The sequence below is a fragment of the Giraffa tippelskirchi genome, chromosome X, assembly GCF_054371585.1.
Source record: "Giraffa tippelskirchi isolate mGirTip1 chromosome X, T2T-mGirTip1v1.2.pri, whole genome shotgun sequence".
NCBI lineage: Eukaryota > Metazoa > Chordata > Mammalia > Artiodactyla > Giraffidae > Giraffa > Giraffa tippelskirchi.
Window position 1 is genome coordinate 99,061,978 of NC_137289.1, and position 14,477 is coordinate 99,076,454.

General features: G+C 41.2%; 1 protein-coding gene across 2 annotated transcripts; it reads right to left on the minus strand.

The window, feature by feature from the left end:
• Positions 1-1,598: 1,598 nt before the first annotated feature.
• On the minus strand, positions 1,599-13,836 carry LOC145537194 (uncharacterized). 2 transcript variants are annotated; one of them, XM_081568019.1, is made up of 10 exons: positions 12,739-13,836; positions 12,248-12,466; positions 10,721-10,800; positions 8,751-9,487; positions 7,704-8,061; positions 7,319-7,538; positions 6,325-6,404; positions 5,711-5,849; positions 5,184-5,342; positions 1,599-1,711 (listed from the first exon to the last, which is right to left on the minus strand). In XM_081568019.1, exons 6-9 carry the CDS (start codon positions 7,458-7,460, stop codon positions 5,230-5,232), a joined length of 474 nt encoding a protein of 157 aa, XP_081424145.1. In that variant the 5' UTR covers positions 7,461-7,538; positions 7,704-8,061; positions 8,751-9,487; positions 10,721-10,800; positions 12,248-12,466; positions 12,739-13,836; the 3' UTR covers positions 1,599-1,711; positions 5,184-5,229. The 2 variants fall into 2 exon arrangements, with proteins under 2 accessions (XP_081424145.1, XP_081424146.1); XM_081568020.1 differs by lacking the exon at positions 12,739-13,836 and having other exon boundaries at positions 7,319-8,061; positions 12,248-12,338.
• Positions 13,837-14,477: the final 641 nt, after the last annotated feature.

Here is a 14,477-nt window from a genome sequence, read left to right on the forward strand (position 1 = left end):
GTGCAGATGTATGAATAGCTGAGAGGCCCAACCCTCTGGACACAGACCCCCCCCCCCCAAACAGTTCTGAGATTTCATGCCCTGGGACAGAGATCTGCAAACAGTTCAGAGTGCTCATCCTGGATGCCAACCCAAAACAGCTCTAATAGGTCACACCTGAGGACACTGATGCACTCCAGCTCAGAAATTCCATCTCTGGCTTCAGATGAATTAGGATCCCTAACAGAAACAGCGTTGCTCACAGCCAGTTCTACAGGGGTAAGTTGTAACCTCTGCGATCCCTGAATGACACTGCGTCGTGAAGGAATTCTGGGTGAAAAACAGGAAGAGGCACACAGTGCTTTGGACAAACTGGCCCTTATTTAGTCACACGCCATATCCTCAGATATGCAGGTGACACCACCCTTATGGCAGAAAGTGAAGAACTAAAGAGCCTCCTGATGAAAGAGAAAGAGGAGAGTGAAAAAGGTGGCTTAAAACTCAACATTCAGAAATCTAAGATCATGGCATCCGGTCCCATCACTTCATGGCGAACAGATGGGGAAACACTGGAAACAGTGTCAGACTTTATTTTTGGGGGCTCCAAAATCACTGCTGATGGTGATTGCAGCCATGAACTTAAAAGACGCTTACTCCTTGGAAGGAAGGTTATGGCCAACCTAGATAGCATATTTAAAAGCAGAGACATTACTTTGCCAACAAAAGTCCGTCTAGTCAAGGCTATGGTTTTTCCAGTGGTCATGTATGGATGTGAGAGTTGGACGGTGAAGAAAGCTGAGCACCGAAGAATTGATGCTTTTGGACTGTGGTGTTGGAGAAGACTCTTGAGAGTCCCTTGGACTGCAAGGAGATCCAACCAATCCATCCTAAAAGAGATCAATCCTGGGTGTTCACTGGAAGGTCTGATGTTGAAGCTGAAACTCCAATACTTGGGCCACCTCATGCGAAGGGCTGACTCATTGGAAAAGACCCTAATGCTGGGTAGGATTGGGGGCGGAAGGAGAAGGGGACGACAGAGGCTGAGATGGTTGGATGGCATAACCGACTCGATGGACATGGGTTTGGGTGGACTCCAGGAGTTGGTGATGGACAGAGAGGCCTGGCGTGCTGCAATTCATGGGGTCGCAGAGAGTCGGACACGACTGAGCGACTGAACTGAACTGAACTGAATCTATATTCAAGACAGCAAGCTAGGAATAGAATGGAACTTACTCTGATAAAGTGTATCTACAAAAAAGCAACGTAAACAGGTCGAAATGGAGAAGATTACTCATTTCCTATCGGGAAAAATGCCGATTATCACCTGCTTTAGTCAAGAGTATTCTGGCTGGTTTGTTCAATCCTGCAAAATGAGGAAAGGTTTAAGGTTTAAGCCAGTAGAAACTGTTGATATTCAAATATTATAGTATATTTTGAAAAGCAAAAATAATCTAGATCTAAATTTGTGGAATTAATATGCATATTTAGAGGAACTGTGGAACAGAAAATCTATATACAAACATTCTATCTCTACATACATCCTCAACTAGGCCATAAAAATCACAAACCATGGATTTTCAATACCATTAAATCCTCGGGGATAAATGTAACAAAAAATGTGCAAGGAGAAAATGAAACTTTATTGACAGAACTTTAACAGTCAAATATACAACATAAGAACAGCACAGACGGCTTCAGTCTATCTTCTTTCAAGCAAATCGTCGCCCTTCACCTATAATATATACATTAAAAAAGTTACTTAGCAGAAATTTCGATGACAGGAGAGGTGTACAGAGTTCATCGCAGTTGTAGTTTTATAAAGTGGACTAAAACAAGAACACTACGGGCGACCCTTTGGCTTACCTTCAGTTAATCCTCTCTAGAGATTTTATAGGCTTTTCAAGCGTATTACCAGTATTTTTAAAAACACACTACCCTTCCTAGTTATACAAGAAAATAAGGACACTGAGTTCAGAACAAATGAAATCAATTGAACCTATCAGAAGGTCGTTTTCAGTAGAGGGCAAAACTGTGTACACATTCAGTAAAATATCTAACAACAAAAAACACCCTAAGAAAAACAAAATACACCAAAACTAAAACCAAAAAATCCCCCAAAAGTATCATTGAACTGTGTTGGTTTGAAATAATATTCCGAATATAGGACAGCTCAACAGTTGTTATCTCTGTTACTGCTTAAGTGAAGTAAAGAAAAAGGCCAGTAGTACATTTGTTTCTTCTCTACTGTGGAAGAGTGTAGAAATTTTCATTTGTTCTAATTTATCCCTGATGTGGTTGTTTTAAGTCAGTTAAACATTTATCCCCCTTTTTACTTGTGGCCCTCTTGTAATTCTAAATGTTTCTTGTCACCTTGGAAAGCATTCCAGTTGGTATAATAAATTATATGGGGACACTAATTTTCAGTCATTACTATCACTGGCGACATCAACATGTGAAGCAGAAATAGGACTTTCTCACAGCCACACCAAAAGAAGAAAGAGAAAAAGGAGAGAAGAAAAGAAACGGGAGAGCTAGAGGGAGTATGAGTGAGAGAGAAAAGCAAGTAGGAAGAGAGAAGAAAATCTGGAAAAGGAGATTTTTTGGTTTGTTTCTGAATGACAATGGCTTTTGAGAGACAACTCTGACCAATTTCAAAAGTTCATCCACGGTATCTTGTGATGTTTACTTATTTAGTTACTCTGGGCTATGTTAAATAATATTTCTTTTTCTACCCTATTAGACACATCCCATCAATATTCTAAAAATATGTGAGTTCCAGATTATACTCTGTTTTAATTCTGTAATCTACTGTTAGTGTCTTGTTCATATTTCTTATTAGGTATACTTGGGCTTTGTCCATTTTCTTCACAATCATGTAAACTGAGAGGAATGGACTGGCAATTTGGGGTTGGCAGATACAAACTATCACATTCAGAATGGATAAACAACAAGGTCCTACTATACAGCACAGGGAACTATGTCCAATCTCCTGTGATAAATCACAACAGAAAAGAATATTAAAAAATATGTGTGTATATATATGTGTGTTACAAAATTATGTAAATTACCACATTGTGTTTATTTATTAGTTGAGTTTATTTTCCTCTTCCTGACGATTCATACCTGTCTTTTATTAAGTATCTTTTTCTTTTTCCATTAGGTTTATTCTGTTGCTCTTTTTCTTACCTGTTTGTTGGGGGTAGGATTTTATATTTATGTACTTTATAATTAATGTATTTTTCTTTTTAAATACCATACATATTTAGGGCTAAGATGTTTCTAAGAGAACATTTTAATCATGTTCTGTAGTTACTTGCAAGTAGTCTGAAAGTTGTCTTTTCATCTACATGTTCTAATGGAATGGAACAAAAAGGTAAAGTGAAAATATTTAGAAGGCTAATACACAGTAAAATCTTCCCTAACCATGAAGTTCTTCCTGTAAAATTAGAACCATGCAATTAATTGTCAGCAATCTGGAGAACACCTATGTGAAAGATACTACGCTGATTACGTGGGAAGAACTAGAGTTACAGACTTTAACCTTCAAAACTTTTTAAACTCACGTATCAAAGAGGAAAAATAACATATTTGATATAGTGAGAGACGATTATATCGTGAGGCTCAGATTTTTACTAGTTCCTTAAGAGTGAGAGTTGGGTGTATGGCAAAAACCATCAGAGTAGTGTAAAGTAATGATCCTCCACTTAAAATAAGCAAAAAAACGCCCCCCAAAACAGACCAAACATGGGGGCAGGTAGTGTGCTTAGCATGTGTATCTCACTCACACCTGCCTGGAATATCACTGACTAAATGCACTCTCTCAACTTGATCAGCCACAGAAACAGGAAACTAGACTACGTTTTGCCATTTTATTATTCAGTCATATCATGCTTCAATGGGGAAAGGATTTAAAATGCAACTAATTTTCTTAAGAGCTAGAGAATTCAGAATTTGAGAGAATTTAACAAACATCAAGCAGAATGTTGGCTCATTTTCTTTTTTAAAAAAATTAATTTTTTAATTTTAATTGGAGGCTAATTACTTTACAATAGTGTGGTGTTTTTTGCAATACATTGATATGAATCAGCCACGGGTGTACATGGGTCCCCCATCAGAAAATGAAATCTCAATTCCCCTGTTATAATTTGACTCTAGATGATATTTTATGATAAATCAATCAAGAAAAACAGAGTACTCTTGTATGCATTCCATCGAAGGGAATCAGAGAGTGCAAAAATCAGCATGGAAAAATTGGCATTTTAGTGTATCTGTTCTGAATTCACAACTTATATGAATAAAGTTCAGTTTAGAAGTTAAGGGATTTACCTGAATCACACACATTATGTTAAAGCTGGTACTAGAACCTACTGAGCATATTTCATGTAAACTGATATTTATTACAAATGCATTCCGTATTTGTTACAAGCAGAAATTAGAAAAGAACCTGAAAATTATTAGCTGTTGCTTAAAGTACTTATACTCAAGGAAAGAAAACGGTTTCCTTTTGAATCAGTTCTATTGAGAAGGATGAAACTGGAGCCCATTATACAGAGTGAAGTAAGCCAGACAGAAAAACACCAATACAGTATACTAATGCATATATATGGAATTTGAAAGATGGTAACGATAACCCTATATGCGAGACAGAATAAGAGACACAGATGCATAGAACAGTCTTATGGACTCTGAGGGAGAAGGTGAGGGTGGGACGTTCTGAGAGAATAGCATTGAAACATGTATATTATCATATGTGAAACAGAACATCATTCCAGGTTCGATGCATGAGACAAATGCTCAGGGCTGGGGCAGTGGGATGACCCGGAGGGATGGGAGGGGGAGGGAGGTGTGGGGGGGGTTCAGGATGGGGAACACATGTAAACCCATGGCTGATTCATGTCAATGTATGGCAAAAACCACTACAATATTGTAAAGTAATTAGCCTCCAACTAAAATAAATAAATTTATTTAAAAATAAAAAAAAAAGGAAAACGGTTTCCTATTTTCAGTTCGATATGGCTTTGATCCTGTCTCTTTATTGGAAAGTCTGTAAGTCAGGCACTCAGGCATCTGGGATGTGAACTGTCTTTCAAAGAATATGTGAATTCTATTATTAAAATAATAGTAATGTTCCCTCTATATTATTAAAGATACAATATTCTGAAAAACAGAAACCACATAAATTACTTTCTGAATGGATGACATACCTGCTTCTGGCATTTCAACAGGCTCTATATTTGACGCAATCTCCTCCTAGACATCAGGACCATCTCCACCTTGACCCCCAGTCTTTGCCACAGCCAATTCCGGGAGATCAAGTTCCAGGTCAGAATCATTAAAAAAATACATCAATTCAGCTGTAAAACCTACAATATAAACAAGGGAATGATGATATTCATTCCCTCAGTGTTATGAATTAAAAGCCTTAGGTTAGGATGGTAAAAATGTGATGAGTAAGAAATTCAGGAGCATTATTCCAGGAATGTTTTGCTGGAGAAAAAGAAAGCAGAATTTTCCGAAAGTCATTACCATTTTCCTTTTCCAGGGTTGTCCTCAGACAACTTAGATGCTCCCCCGACTTGTCTTGAAAACAAGGGAAAACTTCACCAACCACACGAACCTGCAAACTATACTCTCCTCAGTTTTTTAGGAACTGTCTGAAGTCCTTTTCTAATGTTTCCTTTCCTCCACTCACTGGGTATGTCTTAAGGCAGGATGCACTGATACACTTTACCTTGACAGGCATGCTGCAGCTTCTCTTCACCACGATCCACTGGATGCTCTTCATTTACTTCCTCCTTTGCAGGTGTGATATCATGAATTTCAGCTGGTGGTTCCCCTTGTTGAGGTTGCTCAACACTGGGCTGCTGGTCCTAGTAGAGTGGGCATGCAAATAAAAACCTTTTGTTGTTAATACATCTAATAGCATAAATATACATAAGACACAGATGTATCTGATCATAAGTAAACCTAACAACATTTTCCCAACACAATTCTATGTACTTACTTTTAATAAAGTTTCTCTTCCCACAGAGAAAAGTTAACTCCCAAAAGAGTTACTCAGAAAGACTTTGGAAGCTATTTAACTCTATGTTGGGATGGAAGTATGCAATCTGTTGTTAATAAGCAGGAGGAGGGAGTCACTGGGCACATTTCCAGGGAATTTAACAGTATACTCATCCAGGCAACGCCAGACTGTAATATATCTGGATCAATGTTCCTTCCTAAGACACACTGTCACCCTTTATCAGCATGAAAGACCTTTATCACTGCATCTGTACTACTTAACATCATTTTCTCAAAAATAAACTTCTGCTAATAGAAAACACCAAATGGTAAGGTACTCACAACCACAGGTGCATCCAGCTGGGAGGACTCTTGATCTATAGGTCCCAGTGTTGATGCCACTTGCCCACTCATATTTCTCCCTGAAAGTAGAATGTTGTGATTTAGAAAATGTATTTATGACTAGAGCTATATTTGATCACTTTTATGGCCATATGTTGACTTATTACTTTTTTTAAAAATGTGAAAATACTTTCAAAAGAAAACGATGGTTAAGTATGAGTGTACATGCATTCCAATCACACTAAATACAGTTACTAGAAAAGCCATTTTTGTCTTTGCTAAGCTGGCAGAGAAATTACCTTAAGGTACACAGGAAGGCTCAATTTTTGTGAGGAAGTTTGATTTCACAACAGAATTCTCCATTATGAAGATATTTAGTGAAATACTGCTAAGAGTTAAAAATTCAGGACTATTCCTTTTGTCACACTCCTATTCACCAGACATATCTCCCCCAACTCCCTTGGAATTCAGCTGGAACTAGAAGGCTCAGTCTTTACAGCCTGACTATGGCGATTTTCTCAGTGTCTGGGGCTGAAGTGAGTCTGCATGCAGAGCAACCGGTCCACGTCTCCCTTGACACCTTATCACAAAACCCGGGAGACAGTCACAACCCACCCCCCCACCCGCGGTCCGGTTTCTAGGCCTTTCCTTAATCGCCCACCCCGCCCCCTGCCCAGGTCCCACTGCCGGCCCCAGATTCTGTGCTCTGTCATCAGTTCCAGGGCCCCAGTGGACCAGATATTTCAAATAGCACTCCCAAGTCTCACCCCCACCATCACCCGACCCCTGCCCTCTTCTGCCCACCGAGCTTCCTCTCCAGCCACCAGGGCAAGAACTATGGCATCACGACACCTCTGAAGAGCAAGATGACGACCTCGAGGGCCTTCCTCCTCAAAGGCCCGAAAACGCACTGCCCGACCCGCCCGAAACTCGCTGGCTCCCCCTCACACGCTCGCACACATCAACTCCAGACAGGACAGATCTGTGGACCTACCCGGTGACTCGAAAGCAGCGAGAAGGAACCGGGACTGAGTAAACACAACCGCCTCAGGCCCAACGCTCCTCACAGAATCTGCGCTACTTATGCGCACCAAGGCGCATGCGCAGTAGCGGGTGTACGGGCACACACTGCGCATGCTCCCTGAGTTCCGCGTGTGCCGAGCACGTTGAGCTTTTCTCGCTACTGAGGTAAGAGTCCTGGAACCGCAGGGTCTCTGGAGGATGAGAAAGGGGGTTGAAGACTGTATTTTTTTCCTTCCAGTGCAGTCTTTCTTACGCATCCACAAACTGTGGTGATAGGTAGTCCCAGGTTACCCTTAGTGGAGAATGTGTCTCAGGAAGACATTTATGACAGGAATAGACATTACTGGTTTGAATACCTATTTTTATACATGCTTTGATGAACCATTTCCTTCTCTGCTTCTGGGTTTTCCATCATGCTTGCAATGGCTTTACTCACTTCCATAGAACAGACACAGAAATATGTACCTCCGTTTCCATCTGTTGCTTGGAGCATTGCACATTTATATCTCTGAACTGGTAACTGATTTCTCAGAATATACCTCTGGTTCCTGTACAATATTCTTCTTTTAGCATCGGACTTGACTTTCACCACCAGACACATCCACAGCTGGGGGCTGTTTCCACTTTAGCTTAGCCTTTTCATTCCTTTTGTAGCTATTTCTTCACTCTTCTCCGGTAGCATATTCTTCTTATTCTCAAGAATTTCGGTACTTCCTAGGCGTTTTAATTTTAGCCAATTTTACCCAAGAGAAAGGAAAACATATTCACACAAGGACCATTACTAAAATATCCTACTCATGTACTCTTAATAGCCAAAACTAGAAACAACCAAACTATTCAACAACTGGTATGTAGATGAAAGAAAAAAAGAGTATACTCATGCATAAGAATACTACACAGTCATTTCAAAAGGAACTACTAATGCATGTAACAGCAAGGAGGCATCTCAGCTGTGCCACTGAGAGATGTCAGACACAGAAAGCTATGTGTTATATGATTTCATGTCAATGGATTTCTGGAAAACGCACAACTATAGGCACAGAAATGTATCTGTGGTTGCCAGGGTATAGGAATGGAGGAAGGAATCTGAATGCAAATAGCCGGAGGGAGCATTTGCTTTTTTTTTTTTTTTTTTAATAAATTTATTTATTTTAGTTGGGGGCTAATTACTTTACAATATTGTAGTGGCTTTTGCCATACATTGACATGAATCAGCTATGGGTTTACATGTGTTCCCCATCCTGAACCCCCCTCCCACCCACTCTCCATCCCATCCCTCTGGGTCATCCCATTGCCCCAGCCCTGAGCATTTGTCTCATGCATCGAACCTGGAATGGTGTTCTGTTTCACATATGATAATATACATGTTTCAATGCTATTCTCTCAGAACGTCCCACCCTCACCTTCTCCCTCAGAGTCCATACGACTGTTCTATGCATCTCTGTCTCTTATTCTGTCTCGCAATAGGGTTATGGTTACCGTCTTTCAAATTCCATATATATGCATTAGTATACCGTATTGGTGTTTTCCTTTCTGGCTTACTTCACTCTGAATAATGGGCTCCGGTTTCATCCATCTCAATAGAAATGATTCAAATGTATTCTTTCTAATGGCTGAGTAATATTCCATTGGGTATATGTACCAATGCTTCCTTATTCATTCGTCTGCTGATGGACATCTAGGTTGCTTCCATGTCCTGGCTATTGTAAACAGTGCTGTGATGAACACTGGGCTACACGTGTCTCTTTCAATTCTGGTTTCCTTGGTGTGTATGCCCAGCAGAGGGATTGCTGTGTCGTATGGCAGTTCTATTCCCAGTTTTTTAAGGAATCTCCACACTGTTCTCCATAGTGGCTGTACTAGTTTGCATTCTCACCCGAGGGAGCATTTTCAAACCAACGGGACGTTTTCTACCTTTTTGTTGTGGTAGCATTTACGCAATGGTATGCATATGTCAAAACTCGACAAACAGGAATGCTTTAAAGCATTGACTTCTCTTGTATATAAATTATGTCTCAAGCTTCTCTTCACCACGATCCACTGGATCCTCTTCATTTATTTCCTCCTTTGCCGGTGTGATATCCTGCATTTCAGCTGGTGGTTCCCCTTGTTGAGGTTGCTCAACACTGGGCTACTGGTCCTAGTAGAGTGGGCATGCAAATAAAAACCTTTTGTTGTTAATACATCTAATAGCATAAATATACATAAGACACAGATATATCTGATCATAAGTTAACCTAACAACATTTTCCCAACACAATTCTATGTACTTACTTTTAATAAAGTTACTCTTCCCACAGAGAAAAGTTAGCTCCCCTAAGAGTTACCCAGAAAGACTTTGGAAGCTATTTAAATCTATGTTGGGATGGAAGTATGCAATCTGTTGTTAATAAGCAGGAGGAAGGGAGTCACTGGGCACATTTCCAGGGAATTTAACGGTATACTCATCCAGGCAACACCAGACTGTAATATATCTGGATCAATGTTCCTTCCTAAGACAAACTGTCACCCTTTATCAGCATGAAAGACCTTTATCGCTGCATCTGTACTACTTACTGAGAGGGCAACCGGCAGGAAGGCCAGGAGTCTCCAAACGGAGGAAATAGGCTGCAAGTGTCAGACATTTTCTCTCTCTCTTAAGCGGCAGGATGAAACAAACTAGGGATATTGTTTCCCTTCTCTATACAAATTTAAAAGAGGTTTCTCTGAAAATACTGTGTTGCCATGACACCTGGTTTCACCTGAAGTTAACTATTCTCAAACTTTGAGTTAACCAATCCTTTTTTCTTATGGAAATGTTTGTCTTAAGCTATGTTATTGTACTCTGCATTTACCCCAAGCGCTGTCTTCCGCCTAATGGCTCAGAACTTACTTGACAAACCAGTATGTTATACTCAGACATTGTTCCCCTAATCTATGTAAATGAAACTATTTGCATGATCTGCCTTTCTGCAAAATTCAAGTCAATCGTTTTATGACCCGGGATGTCTGGTGCCCAGATTATTCCAAAATACATCTTATGGATGAGGGGCCTGGTGCCATTCTGAGTTTAAGACATTCCTTTCTTTCATTAACAAACTGCTAGTGACTATGTATCATCCAGCTGAAGACTAGCAGGGGAGTACTCTTTCTACCCCCTTCCGATGCCTATGTCAGAAGCTTTCTCTATCTCGTTTACACTTTAATAAAACTTTATCACACCAAAGCTCTGGGCGATCCAGCCTCGTCTCTGGCCCCGGATTGAATTCTTCTCCTCCAGAGGCCAAGAATCCCGGCCGTCTTTCTGCGGCTCAGCAACGACCTCACTACTTAACAATATTTTCTCCAAAATAAACTTGTGCTAATAGAAAACATCAAATGGTAAGGTACTCACAACCACAGGTTCACCCAGCTGGGAGCACTCTTGATCTACAGGTCCCAATGTTGATGCCACTTGCAAACTCATATTTCTCCCTGAAAGTAGAATATTGTGATTTAGAAAATGTATTTAAGAGTACAGCTATATTTGATCACTTTTATGACCATACGTTGACTTATTATTTTTTAAAAAATGTGAAAATACTTTCAAAAGAAAACTCTGGTTAAGTACGAGTGTACATGCATTCCAAGTACACCAAATACAGTTGCTAGAAAAGCCATATTTGTCTTTGCTAAGCTGGCAGAGAAATCACCTTAAGGTACACAGGAAGGCTGAACTTTTGTGAGGAAGTTTGATTTCACAACAGAATTCTCCATCATGAAGATATTTAGTGAAACGCTGCTAGGAATTAAAAATCCAGGACTGTTCCTTTTGTCACACTCCTTTTCACCAGACATATCTCCCCCAACTCCCTTGGAATTCAGCTGGAACAAGAAGAAAGGCTCAGTCTTTACAGCCTGATTTTCTCAGGGTCTGGGGCTGAGGTGAGTGCATGCAGAGCAACTGGTCCACGTCTCCCTTGACACCTTATCACAAAACCCGGGATAATGAAGAAGGAATTCCTGGGGCCTGGACTCCATCTTAGGCCTGTTGGTGCTGATCATGCTCGGCCACCTCTCTAATGGACTCTGAACTCTGTGCCTAGTGCCTGTGAAAACGACAATAGAAGGATAAGACCCCCTCCGGACAGGGGAACCTTGAAGATCCTATCCAGGTTACTCATCGCCTAAGAGAAAACATACACTAATCACCCCTGTCTCTGGACAGGCCGTAAATGTTTCTGTACCTATCGGAGTGTAACCTCCGGCTTATTGATTATTGGCCAACTGTTTAACTGTTTGAACACATAACACCTAAATGATGAGATTACTGTGATTGTATTTACCCTTCCTTTGTTTATGTAAGTCTCGAGGAATTTGGGGTGGTGAGTTCGGACACGTACACATGGGGTATAAAAGATTTTCACAAATGCTGGTCGGGGTCCTTGGCTAAGAGGAGACTCTGCCTTGGGCCCGCCGGTGTAATAAACTGCCCTCCATTACCTGCATTGTCCCTCTGAGTGAGTTTGTTCCCCAAAACGCGTGGCTATAACAATACAGTCACAACCCCCCCGCGGTCCGGTTTCTAGGCCTTTCCTTAATCGCCCACCCCGCCCCCTGCCCAGGTCCCACTGCCGGCCCCAGATTCTGTGCTCTGTCGTCAGTTCCAGGGCCCCAGTGAACCAGATATTTCAAATAGCACTCCCAAGTCTCCCCCCCACCATCACCCGACCCCTGCCCTCTTCTGCCCACCGCCCTTCCCCTCCAGCCACCAGGGCAAGAACTATGGCGTCGCGACACCTCTGAGGAGAAAGATGACGACCTCGAGGGCTTTCCTCCTCAAAGGCCCCAGATCGCACTGCCCGACCCGCCCGAAACTCGCTGGCTCCCCCTCACACACTCGCACACTTCAACTCCAGACAGGACAGATCTGTGGACCTACCTGGTGACTCGCAAGCAGTGAGAAGGAACCGGGACTGAATAAACCCAACCGCCTCAGGCCCAACGCTCCTCACAGAACGCTCAGGATGTATGTGCACCAAGGCGCATGCGCAGCAACGGGTGCACGTGCACACACTGCGCATGCTCCCGGAGTTCGGCGTGTGCCGTGCACGTTGAGGTTTTCTCGCCACTGAGGTGGAGTCCTGGAACGGCAGGGTCTCTGGAGGATGAGAAAGGGGCTTGAAGACTATATATTTTTCCTTCCAGGGCAGTCTTTCTTATGCATCCACAAACTGGTGATAGGTAGTCCCAGGTTACCCTTAGTGGAGAATGTGTCTCAGAAAGACATTCGTGACAGAAACAGACATTACGGTTTTTAATACCTATTTTTATACATGCTTTGATGAACCATTTCCTTCTCTGCTTCTGGGTTTTCCATCACGCTTGCGATGGCTTTACTCACTTCCATGGAAGAGACACAGAAATACATACCTCTGTTTCCATCTGTTGCTTGCAGCACTGCACCTTTATATCTCTGAACTGGTAACTGATTTCTCAGAATATACCTCTGGTTCCTGTACAATATTGTTCTTTTAGCATCGGACTTGACTTTCACCACCAGACACATCCACAGCTGGGGGTTGTTTCCACTTTGGCTTAGCCTTGTCATTCCTTCTGTAGCTATTTCTTCACTCGTCTCCAGTAGCACATTCTTCTTATTCTCAGGAATTTTCGTACTTACTAGGAGTTTTAATTTTACCCAAGACAAAGGAAAACATATTCACACAAGGACCATTACTAAAATATCCTACTCATGTACTCCTAATAGCCAAAAACCAGAAACAGCCCAACTATTCAACAACTGGCATATAGATGAAAGAGAAACAAAAGTGTATACTCGTGCAGGAGAATACTACACAGTCATTTCAAAAGGAACTCCTAATGCATGTAACAGCAAGGATGCATCTCAGCTGTGCCACTGAGAGATGTCAGACACAGAAGGCTATGTGTTATATGATTTCATGTCAATGGATTCCTGGAAAAGGCACAACTATAGGCACAGAAATATATCTGCGGTGGCCAGGGTATAGGAATGGAGGAAGGAGTCTGAATGCAAATAGCCCAAAGGAGCATTTTCAAACGAATGGGGCGTTTTCTACATTTTTGTTGTGGTAGCATTTACGCAATGGTATGCATATGTGAAAACTCAACAAACGGTAATGCTTTAAAGCATTGACTTCTATTGTATATAAATTATATCTCAATACCTCTCACTTTTTTTTAAAAGGAAAAGGAACTTTTAAGTATGTAAATACTGGTTATTGTATCCATCTAGACCATGAGCTCATAAACATAAAAATCTTATTTGGAATTCTTTCCAGACCTGGCCAACTTCCAGGATTTCCCATGACACCTTTGTACCCTTATGACAGGACACAGAAACTTGGTCTTAACCATGTTTACAATTCCCTCTCCTTCACTTCAAGTCCATATTCTTGCTGAGTTCTGTCACTTTTACTTCGAAAATCTCTAATGCATCTACTTTTTCCAAAGTCCACCGCATCTGCTCTAGTCCAAAGCCTCCCTCCATTTAATTGTCAACCCCCTTGAGTTTGTGTCATACCCCTTGGGTTTGTGCATCAGAGAAAACAGACAACCCTGTCACATGCTCTCAGTGAAGACAGCCTGGCAGTAGGGAAAATAAGACCATGCCTCTGCTCCAGTAGTGCCTAGACACGTTGTCCACGTCAATCAGAACTGAGGACTTCTTGTAAAAAGTGCAGATGCCATGATCTACATTCAGTGGATCTCACTCAGTGCGGCTACAACAGTGCCCTAGAATCTGTGAGATTACACTATACTTGGGAAACTTTCAGGGACTTTATTAAACCCCTTTGGTAGCGAGACTCAGCAAAATAAGGGAAATAGAGATCGGAACAGATATTAGAAAAAATATATAGATAATCGACAAAACCCAAAGCTGGCTCTTTCAAAAGGTCACTACGAATTCATAAATTTCCACCCAGAAGAATAAAACAAAAGCAAGATAACTATAGACAAAACTTGCCAATATCAGGAAAGAAATAGGTTACAGATTCCACAGAAATTAAAAGGCTTCTATGAATAAGTTTATAGTCATAGAATAACTACATCTGGCAATTTAGGTGAAGCGGAACAAACTATCAAATTTCAGTGAAAAAGAAACAGATAACCTATTTTAAAAGCAAGCT

Coding starts and splice junctions, on each gene's coding strand:
- LOC145537194 (XM_081568020.1), bottom strand. CDS start 7,604: ATGCGTAAGAAAGACTGCACTGGAAGGAAAAAAATACAGTCTTCAACC. Junction 6,405..7,318: donor CGCTGCTTTCGAGTCACCGG/GTAGGTCCACAG, acceptor TTCTACTTTCAG/GGAGAAATATGAGTGGGCAA. Junction 5,343..5,710: donor GCTGCAGCATGCCTGTCAAG/GTAAAGTGTATC, acceptor TTTATATTGTAG/GTTTTACAGCTGAATTGATG.